This window comes from Gasterosteus aculeatus, chromosome 6 (genome assembly GCF_964276395.1).
Source record: "Gasterosteus aculeatus chromosome 6, fGasAcu3.hap1.1, whole genome shotgun sequence".
Taxonomy (NCBI): Eukaryota; Metazoa; Chordata; class Actinopteri; order Perciformes; family Gasterosteidae; genus Gasterosteus; species Gasterosteus aculeatus.
The window spans coordinates 19,891,947-19,908,778 of record NC_135693.1 but is presented as its reverse complement, the minus strand read 5'-3'; the positions used below and the strand labels follow the sequence as shown (position 1 = coordinate 19,908,778).

The window sequence follows — 16,832 nt, the reverse complement described above, 5'->3', positions numbered from 1 at the left end:
GCAAAGCCTCCGTTGTTGTCTCCACTGGTCTGTCCTCTGAACCATTGTTCACTGTGGTCACGTCACGGCGGCGTGGTGGTCAACGCCGTCGCCCCACAGCAAGAAGGTCCTGGTTCCACTTTCTGTGTGGAGTCTGCATGTTCTCCCCGTGTCTGCGTGGTTCTCTCCGGGTTCTCCGGCTTCCTCCCACAGTCCAGAGACCTGCTCTGGGGACCAGGTGGGTTGGGGACTCGTAGGTGTGTGAATGGTTGTGTGTCTCTGTGTAGCTCTGTGATTGGCTGCTGACCAGTCCAGGATGGACCCGTCTATCACCTGAAGTTGGCTGTGATGGACTCCAGTGACCTGCGTGCAGGATGGATGGATGGTCACATCTCACTGTCATTTGAACCTTTGTTAATATAACAACATTAATCGGGGCACCTTTAATGTCCTGAAAACATCTGTTAGTATAAAATATTTCTTTGTACATTCGGTCATTTCCCACATGTGGTTGTTTAGGGCCGGGAGGCGTCTCTGAGGTGATGTGTGTGCACTGTTTCCTCATGATGAGTAAGGTCAGAGTTCAGCAACAGGGACCTTTGAGCTCCGGCAGCAGTTTAGCTTCAGTGTTTTTCAGTTGGAAAATTGACGTAGATTAAAAGGCGATAAATGTTTCGTTAAGAACTGTGATTCGGGTTGAAATAAACCTTTTGTGTGCAGGGTTGGCTGCTGGTGACCTTTGAACCCGGCTCCTGGTTTACAGCCTGGCGATCGATGTCTTTGTCCATCACGGCGTCTCCGTCTGCTGTGACAATGAGGACCGGAGACAAAGAGCCGCTCCCTCATTCCAACATTGCAGGTTACATCATCGCGTCATGTGACGTCTGTGGCTGTACGAGGATAATCAGCTGTACTGTCTCGTTCACTAGTCATTGAAACCCTGATTGGGGTATTTTTTATCTCCATTGATCTAATGTTACATAGACAACAAGTTTTATTTAGAGCGTAGGTGGTCATTCATTTACACTCTTTTTTTTACTTTACTTAAGTATTTATCTTTTATCTCCAAATGTCTATTGCATTTACAGTTTCTTATCACTTTGATGCTATTTTCAGAACCTTGATGTTATTTTTGATGTCAAGTCTTCACTTGTAACAGCGGCTCTCCAACGTTCAACACATTGTGCGATCAGATGTTTAAAGGAACCTTTCACCTGCAGGTTCATCGGTTCAAACAACGGATTTATCATGAAATACAACAGGAACATTCATTTAGATCACCTACATAAAAGATACCATAGTTTCACTATGTGGCTGTTTGTACATCAATCAATCAATCAATGTTGCTGTAAAAAATAGACTATACAGGTTTCATTACTGTACTAAATGTAAATACATCCCTGTAAAAGTACTACTGTAGTAGAAAGAAGAGTACACACAGTGGGATCATTGAACACAATGTGACTGTTAAAAGATATGTTACAATCACAACATATGTTTATTTGAATCAAAGCAAAAACAGAGTAATTTGCTGCAAAACATGAAAACAACTCTGCTGTTTCTCACCTGGGAGGGAAAAAAGATTTAGCAAACATCTACATTTTCATCAACCCTTGTGGATCTCATCCACATCACAATGGAGGTTTTCATCAGCCAAACATCTTGGAAATAATCTATTCAACGTTTCATCCAGGCCTGGCACTGGTCTGCATGCTTCATCCAGGCCTGGCACTGGTCTACAAGCAGAGCTGCATCATATGAGCCAATGGGAGCCCTGCGCCCGACCACACATCTTCAGACATGGCTGCACGCGATGATGTTGCCCCACGTTGTCCAGGACGTACAAGGGCGGCAGCATGGTGTGAAAAGTGAAAAATTTCATTTTGAAATAGTACTTTGATGTCACATTGAGTAATATTTAACAGGTGATTTTAGTTCAATTAAGAAATTATCTTTGGTTTTTGTGTATTGTATCTAAGCAATTGGAAAAAAAGTGTAAAAAGTAAAAAAAATATGCAATTTAATCATTTTGAGTTTTGGAAAATGGCATCAAAGTTCTGAAATTAGCGGCAAAGTGATTTTAAAAACTGCATTTGCAACTAGTTAAAATTCATTTGCAACTTTTAATTATGATTAAAAAATATAAATCTATTAATAGAGATTATAATGTTATGGTTGTAGGTTTAGCACATTCATAAAAATAAAAATAAATAATTATAATGCAGTTTAATAATAATTTTTAAAGGGATATTTTGCATTATTTTTTTTAAATTTAATTTGACATTAATACTGTTAGCTTGAATTCATAGCCTTTACTCTTTACGCAAGTAAAAAAATCTGAAACGGTTTCCGGTTTTTCCCAAACTTTTTAAAATAAAATAAAAAGTGAAGGTCTTATAGAGGTCTCAACGCAAAAATAATGTTGACTAAACAAAATAATTAAAGAAGATCCCCACTTCCGGTACCTTGCGCCGTACCACGTGACCAGAAGTTACGCTGACGTTTGCTTCCGGTTCTCTTGTTGTTTGTCCGGTTTCAGTCCGATGCGGCGGAGCGTTCAGCGGTGACCGAGGAAACATGGAGCGCTGCGGGTCCGACACGGACGACACGCCGCTGCTTCCCCGCCGAAACGAAGACAAAGTCCAGAGAGGTGAAGCTGTTTCAACCGCTGAGCGAAGCTAAGCTAAGCTAAGCTAACGTTTTATTTCTCTCTTCGTTTCGGGTCACTTTTGTTTTTAGGATCTTCCAGCTGCGATTGAAATGAGAAACAAAGTGAATTTGTTGATGCAGCTCACAGACTTTAGTGTGAACAATCACAGTTTGCATTAAAGTTTATTGTCACTGTGTTTAATTTACAAATGACGTAATTACAGATACTAATACAAATAATACGACACTATAAACAGTCATCTTTCCGTGTGACAGCGCGCAGGTCACGAGACACACCTGCTGACACACCTGAGTCACGTGACATGTTCATGGAAGTGCATTTTACGTTTTGAAAATGAAAACTAGCTTAATAAATAAACGTTTTAGGGATCAGAGTTTAGTTTTAACACGTTTTATCTTTTATCAACCTGTTGATTAAAACACTATTGTTTGTTTGTTCCACGATCCTTCATATAAAGATTTACGTGTTTAACTCTAAGCAGTAGTTAACAAAAGGACATTATACAAGTTTCTTTATTAAAATTCCTCTGAATGACTGCAAATGAATTGGTTGTATTTTTATAAATGTATATATATATTAATATAATCCCTCAATGTAATTTTTAAAACATGAATTGCCTGTTTCTTCTTAATAATATGAATCAAATAATAAAATAAATAAAAATCTTAATAAGTATTGACATTTTTCACTGCATATCAGAATGAGTAATTTTGTTCAAAGCCCACTCGATGCTTTAAATACAAAAATGTGCAGAACCAACATTAAATTAGAAATGAAGCTTGTTTCCTCTCCGTGGCTTAATGGACGTACTCGTGTCTCTGCAGCGCCGGCCTGCTGTTCGTCTCGTTACGGCCTGGCGCTGCTCTCCTCGTTCGGCTTCTTCGTGGTTTACTCCCTGCGGGTGAACCTCAGCGTGGCCATGGTGGACATGCTCAACACCACCCGCCAGTCCAGCACCAACCACAGCGGCTCCGTCTGTCCGGCTCACGCCAACCCGCCGCGGCCCAAACGCAACCACACGGTGAGAGACGCTCGCCAGTTCCGCCCTTTGAGTGGGAACCGTGTCCCGTATTTACTGCCTGACCTCAAGGCATTAAAGCTTCGTGATGTGAGTCCATGAAGCACCTTCACTGTGTAACTTCACTCCTCGTATCTCATTTATCTAAAAGGCTAAAAACAAATCGGAGACAAAGTATCGCTGTCGAGTTTCAAAGGCTGCTTTGGAAAGCAAAGTTTTCCCATTTGTTTTCTCTCCGTGTGGAAACAAGCTGAACTTGTCATGATCATGTGACGGCGGAGCCCCGAGAGGACGTCTGGCGCTTTGTTCTGCACCACAGAACTCTTTGGTCTCTTAAACGCCGTGAAGTAACCGCTATGACGTGGAGGCATTTTGAATATCTGACTCGCATCTCGTATTCATGGACTACTTTATTGGCTTTAAACAAACTCCGTAAAGAAATAATGAAATGCTTTATAATGGTTGAATATCCTGTGAAATATTTTATTTGGCTGTAAACTATTTACTCAAATACAAAAACGTCATCACCGCGACTTGTAAAGCATCTATAAGGGAACCGCCCGTCTTCTTAAAATCCTCCGACGTGCTACTAGAGCGTGATGATTACACTGAACTCCCATCATGCCGCACTGCGTCGCCATGACGACAGAGACCCGTTTGCAAGGAGCGTTTCGCTGTGCGGGCGACTTCTCCTGGACGGACGAGACACAACGTGTGTGTGGTTGCTGTGGCGACGTCGGGGGCGGAGCCTAGGAACAGGAACAACATGTAGACAATCACATGACCAAGATTTGATGAGGCCTAATTCCTCATTAAACTAGCGAACTATTAAATCTCCTGCCAACTATTCTGCTATTGGGTTCATTTTGAGTAACGATTCTTCTCAAACGTGAATATTTAGTGAATATGTTTGAGTTAAAGAGCCGACGAACATCGAGTGACTGTTGATCACGGAGGATTGACCCCCCCCCCCCCCCAGGCCGGCGTGTACGACTGGGACTCGGCGACTCAGGGCTGGATCCTGGGCTCCTTCTTCTACGGCTACATCCTGACGCAGATACCCGGCGGCTACCTGGCCGGCCGCTACGGCCCCAAGTGGCTGATGGGCTTCGGGATCCTGGGAACCGTCGTTTTCACGCTGCTCACCCCCGCCGCCGCCGACCTGGGGGCCGGATACCTCATCGCCGTCCGGGTGCTGGAAGGGATCGGAGAGGTAGTCGCCCGCTTTAAGCTGTTCTCTGCATGTGTGCTGTGAATAGATGCTCATACGGAAGATTTACTCATCAATCAACGTCTTACTTTAAGTGAACTGAATCATCTCTCTGTCCTTTGAACTGGAAACAGATACTTCTGTTTGCTCTCTATACGATTAAAAGTGCTTCCTGCGCCGCGTCCATGTATAAAACCCGTGTGTTTGCACGAGCTGGTGGTGATGATGGTGTTTGTCTCCAGGGCGTCACCTTTCCCTCCATGTACACCATGTGGGCGGCCTGGGCTCCTCCGCTGGAGAGGAGCCGACTGCTCACCATCTCCTACATCGGTGAGATAAACACAATTAGGCAGATAATGTGTCACAAAACATAGAAAACGTACAGCTTAAAGGCGTTTGATGGAAGCTACATCGAACCACAAGCGTGGATGTGAAGACGGACGAACCTGCTGGGATCGAACACAGCTGGAGGAAAGAGCCCTGCTGGTGTTATTCAGTCATACAGATGTTTCCTGTCTCACTCTCAGGAGCTCAGCTCGGGACGGTGATCTCGCTCCCGCTGTCCGGTGAGATCTGCTTCTACCTGGACTGGACCTACGTCTTCTACGTCTTCGGTAAACACCCGCGTCTCGGTTGTGTGTTATGAGCTTTTCGGGAGGCGGACGGCTCTTTAAGAGCCATGAGCTTTCTTTCATGGAACGTTTTAATAAGATGATTAGATTGTTCCTCTGCAGCTGCTTCTGGTCTTTTAACTCATCGATCAGCTGGTGATCACATGACTCGTTGTCCGCGCCGCGTCATCTCGATTTATGGGTGCTGATATTCATACATATTCCTTGTTGAAGCTGTAAAGAATCCAAGTGAGATGTGTGGACACGGCTTCTCCCCGTCTAACCTGAGACTCTTGTTTGCGGGTCCAGGTGCCGTCGGCCTGGTCTGGTTCGTCTTGTGGTCTTTCCTCGTCTTCGACAGTCCGAACACTCACCCGCGGATTTCGGAGCAGGAGCGACTTTACATCACCGGCTCGCTGAAGAACGAGGTGACATCAATATATAAATATAAAAATATATATAAATATAAAAAAAAAAAATATATATATATATATATATATTTTTATATTTATATATATTTTATAATAATAATATTATTATTATTATAGAAAACCAACCTTGCAAGTTGCAAGAAGCAAGTTCACTGAGGGAATAAATCAGTCATTTTCTCAGTCGCCCCCTGCTGGACACTATAGAGAACGCAGCTGTAATCAAAGGCGTCTTTCTGCTCTACTTCCTGTGTGTCCCAGCTGTCCACCTCGGCGGGACACATCCCCTGGCGAGCCATAGCCACGTCCACGCCGCTGTGGGCCATCGTGGTCGCTCACTTCTCCTACAACTGGACCTTCTACACGCTGCTCACCCTGCTGCCCACCTACATGAACGACGTGCTGGGATTCAGCATCCAGCAGGTGAGGTCGAATAGGAAGTCTCCTCTTGTCTTCTAGTGTGCACATCGAGCCGATGTCTTGCAAAGATGAACTGATCGGATTTCTCTGGGTTTGGAAATTCTTGGAAACATTTTTATAATCAAAGTACAGAACTCAAACATGTATAACAGCTGTTTTTTAGACCTTTTTATGCAGAAAAGTTGCATTTTCTACTTATCAGAATAACACAAACAATTCAATGCCTCTAGAAGTCTTCTCAAATGTTTGAACGCTTTTGTAATGTAGTGGAAATAAACATGGGAGATAAATTTAAGTTGAAGGTCACAAGTAATCGAGTAACAATATGAGCAGTGAGTCCAACATGTATGTTCCATTAGAATCCATCATTTCTTCTGTCACGCATGAACAACACGACGCTCAAACGCTCCTCAGAACGGTTTGCTGTCGGCTCTTCCGTACGTCGGCTGCGCCGTGTTGGCGGTTGTCAGCGGTCAGCTGGCGGATTACCTGCGAGAGACCTGCCTCTACCGCACGGTGACGGTCAGGAAGTCCTTCTCCCTCGCCGGTACGGTTCATCGCTGCTCCTACAACACGTTTAGTCTACATCAGATGTTTTAATCTTTTTGTAAATCTTGTTTGACTTATATCCTTTATTATATGCTCTGTGCAGGGATGATCGGGCCCGCCGTGTTCCTGGTGGCGGCGGGATACACGGGCTGTAACTACACGCTGGCGGTGACCTTCCTCACCGTCTCCTCGGCTCTGGGCGGAATCTCGGCCTCCGGCTTCAACATCAACCACCTGGACATCGCTCCGTCGTGAGTTCCGTCGCTGCAGCCGACAGGAAGTGACCATATAAGGGCCGAGGAGGACTAGAGACGCCTGTACGTCTTCTATGCGACCAGAGGAGTCGCCCCCCGGTGGTCATTACAGAGAAGGCGGCTTTAACTCATGAAGCTTCTTAAGTTTTAGAATCTGAAGAAAACGGAATAACTTTTTGCTCCCTTCGATCAAAAGATAAATCATCTCCTCTTCCAGACGTGGAACTATTTCTGCATTGAACCGCGTTTTCTTCTTGTTCCTTTGTAATCAGATGACAGTAACTGTGCGGCGTGTGTTGCAGGTATGCCGGCATCCTGCTGGGAATCACCAACACCTTTGCCACCATCCCCGGCATGGTGGGGCCGGTCATAGCCCGAGCCCTCACCCGACAGGTAACGCTGTCACATGACGACCTTCGGAGACGCCACTGACCACTGACCTCCTGTTTGTTCTGTTTCTCCCCCCCTGCAGAACACCATGGAGGAGTGGCAGAGCGTCTTCTACATCGCCGCCGCCATCAACGCCTTCGGGGCGGCGTTCTACGCGCTGTTCGGCCGAGGGAGCGTGCAGCCGTGGGCCGTCCACGCCGCCTCCCACGGAGACTGAGGCGGGCTCTCGGAGCCAGATGTGCTCCAGATGTGCTGATCGTCGGCGGCAACTTCTTCCTTCTGGACCAAACTTTTTTTAATTTGTAGCAAATTGAATATTTCTTTTAAAGGCAAAAATCAGCATTGACCGGCGGACGTGAAGCCGCTTCTCGTTTCATTTTGACGCTTCAGGTGAATTAAGCCGCTTGGATCGATGAGACCAGAAGGTGACGAATGTAAAACAGGGATCGGCTTAGACGGGCGAATGATACCAGAGGTTTTATTTAAAGCGCTAAACTAAACTTTTAGAATAAATAACGTACCCAACGAACACGTGTGAAGACAAGAAAGACTTAAACGTTAGTTTATCTGCGTCTCATTCGCCGTCGTGCCGACCGGCACTCGATTGTTATTTCTTCCTCCAGGTCACATGATAGATGCTCCTGAGCCGTTGCCATAGTAACAGTCCAAACCGACGTGTCCAGAGGACGGTGAGACTTCAGGACTTTTGGGGGAAATGCCTTAAAGGGAAGCTTCTTTAAAATGTTCACGCTCTTTTGTTTTTGTTTACTTCTCATGCGATGCCGTTTTAATGTGCACAACAATTTGTATCGTCTTGATTGAACGTGTTTTATTTTCACTTCAACACTAAAGATGTTGAACTTCTGTGACGAGGATTTAAAGGGATGTTTGTTTACTTTCTTTGCACACGCGTGTTATACTGGACGCGTCTTCATACAAAAGGGAAACATTGTCTAGTTCATTTCATCCTGCAGGTTTCAGAGGCTTTATTTGTATTTCATTATATGCAGTACACAAAGGGACTTTTCTATGACGTTAAATTTATTGTAAAAACCTCAATTACAACTACGCTTAAATCTCCTTGTGTTATTATTTCATCATAAAACCACCTGGATTCTCATTTTAAAGCTCTTTATCCTGATGGACAAGGATGCAACACGTGCAAAATAAACATGTGATGAAGCAGTGACAACGTTACTTCCTGATTTGTTTAAAATCTAATTACTTTGCACTTCCAGGACGTGACTTATGGCCATTTTCTTCATGTAACGATGACCCTATTTTAATGTTTACATACTGAACTTATTCGCAAAAGTAGAATAAAGAAATCCAGGAGAAGTGAAAAGACGCAGCTTGACTTGAGTGATCTTAATCGTTCGCCGAGTCCATCCAGATGTACACAGCTGGGATAAATAGACCACGGTATCATTCACTGATGTGGAAATGGAGACGCACCCGCTGAGCAGCAACTGATTATGGAACCTTGTGAGGTGAAGCAGCTGTAATGATGGTTTCTAAGTAACTAAATGTGCTGGTTTTACCGTTAAGTGTCTGATTATCTTACCACATAAAGCACTATAAATAAAATGTATTAGTACCAACATGTGACCTACAAACTGAACTAAATGGACCAATCGGCTCTTCTGGTCGATGTCACATGAACAACATTAAGTTACCACACCAACAAAGTCTCTTTAAAAAAGGAGAATTTATTTAACACGTTTACTTCTGCCCAAAAGAAAACAAGTTGCTGGTAACAGAAAAGTTTTGACTTTTTAAAACAGGAGCGCAGAATAACGACGTCCAACGCAAACAACGTCAATCAAAAGTAAACGTGCAGCCGAAAGAAACCACAGCAGCTTCAGGTCCTTCAACGTGAGAATCCAGCATCAGTCACACATTTGGCATCACGCTCAGAAACCCCAGTTTTGGCCTCGATCTCGGCCTCCTCCCCCGTCGCTCCTCCCCCACCCTCCCTCTCTCCTCCCCCCTCCGCCTTCTCTCCTCCCTCCCCCCCTGGGACTGTACACGTCCTTCTCCTTCTTGTGCTTCTCGTATCGCTCTGCCATGAGCACCAGCTCCTCTGGGACCTCCTGTACAGGATCCACAAAGACCACGAGCACTTTCAGACGGATCCTCCAAACGTTTCAAACATCATCCCACACGCGTCTTAATCAACGGCAGCTTTGAGGCTGAGAACAAACACTGGAACAGAAGGAACAGTGATGCTGACCTGTCCGGCTCGCGCCAGCATGGGAATGAGCTCAGAGGCCATTCTCCAGTTGTCCCTGGTTACCAAGGTAACAGCAACACCTGAGCGTCTGGCACATAAACGCATCGGCATTAAGGACCAGCCGAGGCAGCGGCTTTGGGTCTTGTGCCTCCCCCCTCCCTCCTCCTTACCCTGCGCGGCCGGTGCGGCCCACGCGGTGGACGTACTCCTCTATGTTCCGAGGGAAGTCATAGTTGAAGACGTGCGTTATGTCGTGCACATCCAACCCTCGGGACGCCAAGTCTGTGGCGACCAGAATGCGAACGCGGCCTGCGGAAAGATCAAAGAGCCGAATGTAATTTAATATGACACATAAAACATTACGGATTGAAGATGGAAGGAACCCACATGAACACCACTGGAACCGACCTCCCACCCGATGAGCAAAGAGTTAAACGTATGAAATAAAACGCCTCAGTTGGACATCGTATGTTCCGCCGTTGTCATGGTGACGTGTGGCAGCAAAGTGCTGCTCCTTCATATTTACACCATTTAAAGCCTTTAATGGTGCGTTCACACCAAAAGCAAAGCTAATTATTCGCCCAAGTAAACTTGCGAGCATTCACACGTCTCCGTAAAGACGCTTATCGTTTCCACCGCGGCAATAAATAACCACTGTTTCTGCTCTTTATTTGTGGTGTGAATTACACAAACTGCGTTGTGTTCGGGTTCATCCAGGAAGTGCGTCTGGTCCCTCCCTCTGCTACGTACTTTCTTTGAAGTCCTTCAGGGCCTCTTCTCGGTCACACTGCTCGCGGTCACCATGGAGACTCTGCACAGCCAGGCCCTGCAGACACATGTCGCTCGACAGGTCGTCGGCCCTGAGGACGGACGGACGGACGGACGGACGGACGTTAGTGAGCGCGGTTAACTGCCGTTGTTGCGGCCGTGAGAGATTCCCACTCACACGAGCTTCTTCCCAACGAAGATGAGGACTTTATCCAGAGGCAGCATGTTCCTGATGAAGTCAAAGACGTAGGACTTTTTGTCCTCCTCGTGGACGATCAGCACGGTTTGCTGCACCGTGTTGACGGCCTGAGAAAGAGGGGGGGGGATGATGAGTAGTAATAAGTAGTAGCAGGAAGGATGAAGAGCACACAGCCAATAAATGGGCTCACCGCGAGGTCCAGCGTGCCCACATAAACCATCATGGGGCTCTTCAGGTAGGATTTGGCCAATCGCCTCACGCCGGTGGGCCAGGTGGCACTGAGTGAAATGAAAGTAAATCTCCATAAGACACATTATCACGTAGTAAATGAGCACAGGGATTTATCAGTGTCCATTGGCGCCGTGATGACTGGCGTTTGTTTGAATGGCGTCATGTGATCTGACGCGTACCTGGTCATGACGGTCTGCCGGTCAGGGCGGATGTCCAGGAGAATCTTCATAATCTGGGGCTCAAAGCCCATATCCAGCATCCGGTCGGCCTCGTCCAGCACCTTCAGCCGACCATCACAGACGTTACGTTACGTGTTTCTATCCATCCCGCCGACAACAGACACCCCGAAACCCAAACTCTGGGCCATTTACAGCCACAAAATCAAAAACATGCACATTCAGACTCTTTCGTGTGCGTTTGGGCCTCGTCGGCTCACCAAGTAGGTGATGGACTGAAGATTGATGAGCTCATTCATCTGGAGGTCGTTTAGTCGGCCCGGTGTGGCGATCACGATGTCCACGCCGGCCTTCACCAGGCCGATCTGGGCTCTCCGGTCCCCCCCGCCGTAGATACAGACACTGAGGGGGACGGAGAGGAGTCACGGTCATCACAGAGAAACGGCGTCATCTGCTGAGCTCCTCCATGACGTGTGAGCATGTGACCTTTTGTAGCCCTTGTAGCGATACTTGCTGCACTCGGTTTCAATCTGCAGGGCGAGCTCTCTGGTGGGAGTCAGCACCAACATGCCTGGACCGCCGCGCCGCGCCCGAGGCCTAAAACAGGACACGCAACACGCACGATTAGCAAAGCTGCTCGCCTCTGAAACTGCGGAGAGAGAAAAGTGTGCTCACACAGGCTGTCCGTCCATGTGGATGAAGCCGGGCAGCAGGTAGGCCAGAGTCTTCCCCGTCCCCGTCTGCGCGATGGCGATCAGGTCCTCGCCACTCAGGGCCACCGGCCACGCCTGGGACTGCCGAGCAACACAACGAAACACACAAATCAGCCCCAATTTTCTTTTTAGGAGAAAAAAACAAAAAGATCTGAGATTTGATTCGACTCTGAATAAAGTACGATTCAACTTAACGCAGAAAAAGGTGTCAAACTCGCCGCGAGGGTTTGGCAAGCCGGCAAAGAAACACCAATTTGAAGCAGGAAGTTGGAGAAAGACGCTGAGATCCCAACTAGGGCGTCACATCAACATTTATTGCAATTTTCAGACCATTTTATGTCACTAAACAATGATTTCGGCTTCGTAACAAAGTCCATCTGGACTAGTTCATCCGAATTGTAGATTTAGTGTGAAATGCGACACCGTGGACGGACGGACGGACGTCTCTGCCTGAGTCATGTGACTCAACACCTGCCGCCGCTTCCTCCTCCTCCTCCTCCTCCTCCTCTACGGCGGCTCGGCTCTTTTTTATTTTTGCTCCACGTGAATCTCTGCAACTCATTGAGTGACGTAATAACCACGCGACACAACGAATCGATAATGAAATTCGTTTTTAAATTTACGCTTTTAATTATCGATTGGTTGCTGCAAAAACATTAAACTGTAGCACTCAAATAACGGCTCTATAGCAGGTTGTAAATCGGCACTTTCTTGTTCTTCTGAGTTTGTATCCTTATGGTTGAATGTACTTATTGTAAGTAGTAAAAGTTGTTATTAATTATTAATGCAATTTCCTACAAAACGCTGTGTTTTCTTTGTAAAATGAACCAAACAATCCTGTTATTTATCATTTTTGAGAAGCCAGAGAAGAAACAAACAATCAGTGAGTCGCCGATAGTTTCGTCTCTCCTGACGATTTCATAGACAGACGTCAGTGTTTCCTGTACCATCATAACCCCCCTGTTGTATTTCAGCTGACACGGCTCTTCCACACTGACATGAATATGTCGTGATGTCCAGAGAGCAGCAGCGTGACGCACAGCCCCCCCCCCACCAAACCGTTACCAGACTACTACCCCCCCTGTGAACCTCGGAAAAACACACATTTTAGAAATTAAAACAAACAGGATCTGCACCAAAGTTATTGGAAAACGGGTCTTTCTTCCCGTCAGCAGTCGGGCTCATCAACAGAGCCGGCCCCCCACTGACTGACTGACTGACTGACATCCCACCGGTGACCCCCCTTCACACTGCACATGTCACTTTACTGTCGACTTTATTCCCTTGTTTTATACTAACCCATAGCCTTATTCTACTAACCCATTGCATTAGCATTTTATTTTATTACTACACTGCTGTCTTGTTGTCTACTGTCACGCACTAACCGCCAAGACAAATTCCTTGTATGTTTGACATATTTTGGCAATAAATGTTTCCTGTTTCCTGATTTAGTAGGAATGCAAGTTGTGTAATATTCACAACATCGGCTCGAGAGTATCTCAGTCATGAAATGAACATTTCTGCTCAGTTCAGCACACATTTGGTCAAAGATTTCCTTGTTTGTTGGAGATCAGTGACATCCAGCGATTCGTACCTGGATGGGAGTTGGTTTGACGAAGCCAACGTGTTCAATACTTTCCATGATCTCTGGGTAAAACTCAAAGGCCTCCAGAAAGGTGCGACAGGGACTGGGAACGGGACGCTTCTCCCCCTCCTCCTTCAGGTCGTCCACAAAGATGTCATGGTTTTCTTTCCTGTGGACAAACACAGCGTGAACGAGGACACCGTGGGACTGGTGGAACGCGTGGAGGACGGTTGATACCAGAGGACACAGCCGAGACAAAGGAGGCGCAGAGTCTGTGCTACTGTTTTTTCTTGTAAATCTTGTTCACATTAAACAAGTTATATTCTTTCAAATTCAAGAATAAATGAGTCTAATGGACAGCAGGAGAAACTAATGCGATCACATCTTGCTCTGTCGATCCATGTGGTGGTTTTCCTCCTACATGACAGACGAACATGGAGTCAACTGAAGGTTCTGCAGCCGGACCTGCTGGTATAAAACACGTGGACAAATGGCGCCTCCTACTTGCCGGAGGCTCGAATGGAAAGAATGCACACGAAAACACAGCAATGGGAAAATGTTTTTGCTGGTGGATAAATGATACGAGTGGACGGTTTTGGCTCCTCGTCTCTACTGCTGTGGCGGTTCTAGTGCCACTTTTCCATAACGGGGCGGTTGTGACAGAAAAAAAGGGAACACGGGCCGATTTACCTCCATTCACGGACTTCCTCTGCTGTGAGCACGGACACACTTGCCGCCTCGGTGTAAAAGTTCTTCTTCAGAGGGGGGCAGTCTGGAGGAAGTAAAGATTACAGAAATGGTTTGAAGCCACAGACGAGGCCCGTTCTTCATCATCACCATCATCATCATCATGACACCAGGACTACGATTCCCTCTGCGCCCGAATCAATGATCATCACTACTCTGGTCCCTGTGCACTGTAACAGAAATGAGCCCCCACCTTTCCACTTGAGCTCTTCATACTTGTCCTTGTTCTCCCGGATGTCGTTCCAGTCTATGGATGGAGGCGCCGGGGCCGTCGCTGCAGCCTCTAGCGCTGCAGCAGACCAGACCGAGGGATCCCCAGCTCCTCCGTCACCTCCTCCACCCATGTAGCCCCCTCCACCAGTTCCTCCTCCATAGTCTGCCCATACCCAGGACCAGAGAAACCGATCAGTCGATGCAGAAGATCCATTTTTAAATGTATAGCCCTGCTAAAAAAAGATCACATGGGATGTCACATGGGCGGGAATCATGTGACTTGGTACCATTGCGAGATCGAGAGCTGCCATCGGCCACCAGGTCTCTGATCAGCTCCGTGGCCTTCTGCTGCGCGGCGGAGGAGCCAAAGAGGACCACCTCGCCTTCATAGTCGCCGCTGTTTATCTGGGGAGGAAGAGGAAAACAAACATGCTCTACAAGCTCAGACAACTTTACAGCCTGAAAACTTTAAATCTATGCATTTCAAGGCCAACTTACTATTTCGCAAATTGCCCCTCGGTGTCTTTTGCGCTCGCTTTAAAATCGCTTTACTGTACTTTAACTGCAGAGTTTTGCCTGATGAACGAGCCTTTTCCACGTTGCAGTAAAGATGCAACGTTGTAACAATCCACGATAACACGGCAGGTTTTCAGGTAGTACAGAAAATGAAACGTCTACATAAAATAACTTTAGAGCTCATTTTTTTGTTAACGCCAGTGTGAGTTGTCTTAAGTTCACCTGCTGAAGTGTGTCCGTGCTAAAATAAAGCTCCTCCTGGCAGCTTTTATAGAAAACAAGAACTATATGAACTTATCCGTTATTATTTATATTCACACTATACACTAAACGCATGCACACAAATATAGAGCAAACTGACTTAGTTTTGTAGTATTTATCTACAAATAGATATGATATCAAGTCACGGAGAGAATATTTCAGAAAGGTTTCAGAGAATATTCAGTTAGTAAGTATTGTTTATTATCTAATCAGTCATATATTTCCACTGAGACAAAAAAGTCAGGACGTTAGAATTACAGGTTGGAATAAAAAAGGCAGTGAACATTTTCAAAAATAGGTATTTACAAGCCTTTATTGTTAAAAGTGTATAAATCACAGCTGTTAACTGTTGCCATTAGCGAAGTTAAATTATTATTGTAAAACACGATCAATGATGAAAGCGGTGAGCCAACTTGCCTTTATCCTCGCACCGGATCTCTCCTCAAGTTCACGGATTTTGGCTCCTCCTCGACCTTTAACACGATTATATTCAACTTTACTTACAGACAAGTGGAAAAAAAGGATTTAGGATCCGTCCAAACTCTGTGCATAAGCAACACTAATTCACGGGCCATTTCAAAACACGTTTAAATGTTATAGGAACGTGGATAAACCAAACAGCATCCACATGCTAACGCTAACTAGCTAACTTAGCTGTTAACTAACGCTTGCTAGCTTATACTCAGCTAACGCCAGCTAACTAGTCAAGCGGCATTTTGCTGAAACCCAACAAGTTAAATTAGTTTTTAAACCAACCTATTATCCTCCCAACTAAAGCCTTGTCCACGGTGAACGTCACGGGCAGGAAGGAGTCCGACTTCTCGTCACCAACGGCTCGTCTTTGGGCTCCTCCGCGCTGCGCGCCGCGTGGAAACGGGCCTCCTCCGCCTCCCCGGCTTCTGTACTCCGCCCCGTCACGGTCCGCTCTCCACCCTCTCGAATGACCGGACCCGGTTCCGTTCCTCACTCCGTCGTCACGCGGTGCTTTCCATTCGGTCGGCGCGGGCTTTGGGGCAGCAACGCTGCCACCCTCCTCCTCCTCCTCCTCCCAGTCGGACATTTTGAATCCTGGCCTCTGTCCGGTTAGCTAACGTTAGCACGATCTCGCCGCTTCACCAACTGCAATTAACTGTCAATCACGACGCATTCACGGACCCTCCGTAAACCTACACTTTCATATTTCGGTGAAATTGTGGCTTGTAACTAAAAAAAAAAAGAGTATAAAAGTTAAACATAAAGATGTGAGACATAAAAGACATTTAGGAAAACATGGCGATATGTATTAGATTCCCTTTCCATCCATTATACACCACCCTGACTTCATAAAATTCAAATTCCAACAAATGCCACATGACATTGATTCTGTTCTGGATGTAATGAAAATTGCAATGCTAAAGTAAGACGATCACAACAGTTTAGTTAATTTGTACTTTATTAATGAATAATAAAAATATTTTTGCATTTCTCATCCAGGGAATATAATGTGCACTTTAATAAATTAATCTCAAAGAAATAATAATGTTAACATTGTCAAGCTTTAAGGCCGAGTAGTGTAATAAATTACTGTTCAAGCAGTAGCAAAGTTGTATTAATAGCCATGAAAGGCATATGAAGCTACATTATTTAAGTGAACTGGATGCCCCCCAAAAAACTGCACGTT

At 45.9% G+C, this 16,832-nt stretch overlaps 2 protein-coding genes across 5 annotated transcripts; one reads left to right on the top strand and one right to left on the bottom strand.

The window, feature by feature from the left end:
* Positions 1-84: 84 nt before the first annotated feature.
* slc17a5 (solute carrier family 17 member 5) lies at positions 85-8,875 on the top strand. Of its 4 annotated transcripts, none has more exons than XR_013467894.1 (13): positions 85-217; positions 700-838; positions 2,519-2,629; positions 3,475-3,671; positions 4,648-4,881; positions 5,121-5,208; positions 5,406-5,492; positions 5,799-5,917; positions 6,179-6,340; positions 6,752-6,884; positions 6,990-7,203; positions 7,443-7,533; positions 7,613-8,875. XR_013467894.1 is itself a non-coding variant. In XM_040179495.2 (13 exons), the coding sequence occupies exons 2-13, from the start codon at positions 754-756 to the stop codon at positions 7,745-7,747; spliced, it is 1,590 nt and encodes a 529-aa protein (XP_040035429.2). In that variant the 5' UTR covers positions 85-217; positions 700-753; the 3' UTR covers positions 7,748-8,875. The 4 variants fall into 4 exon arrangements, 1 of the variants encoding a protein (XP_040035429.2); XR_005712490.2 differs by having other exon boundaries at positions 6,697-6,884; positions 6,990-7,137; XR_013467895.1 differs by having other exon boundaries at positions 6,697-6,884.
* A 344-nt stretch (positions 8,876-9,219) lies between these two features.
* ddx43 (DEAD (Asp-Glu-Ala-Asp) box polypeptide 43) lies at positions 9,220-16,357 on the bottom strand. Its single transcript, XM_078104308.1, has 16 exons — positions 15,929-16,357; positions 15,590-15,645; positions 14,683-14,800; positions 14,376-14,558; positions 14,126-14,207; positions 13,445-13,604; positions 11,813-11,931; positions 11,624-11,734; positions 11,398-11,539; positions 11,141-11,241; positions 10,921-11,008; positions 10,710-10,837; positions 10,514-10,623; positions 9,934-10,072; positions 9,764-9,851; positions 9,220-9,623 (listed from the first exon to the last, which is right to left on the bottom strand). The coding sequence occupies exons 1-16, from the start codon at positions 16,230-16,232 to the stop codon at positions 9,444-9,446; spliced, it is 2,109 nt and encodes a 702-aa protein (XP_077960434.1). The 5' UTR covers positions 16,233-16,357; the 3' UTR covers positions 9,220-9,443.
* Between the last annotated feature and the right edge of the window lie 475 nt (positions 16,358-16,832).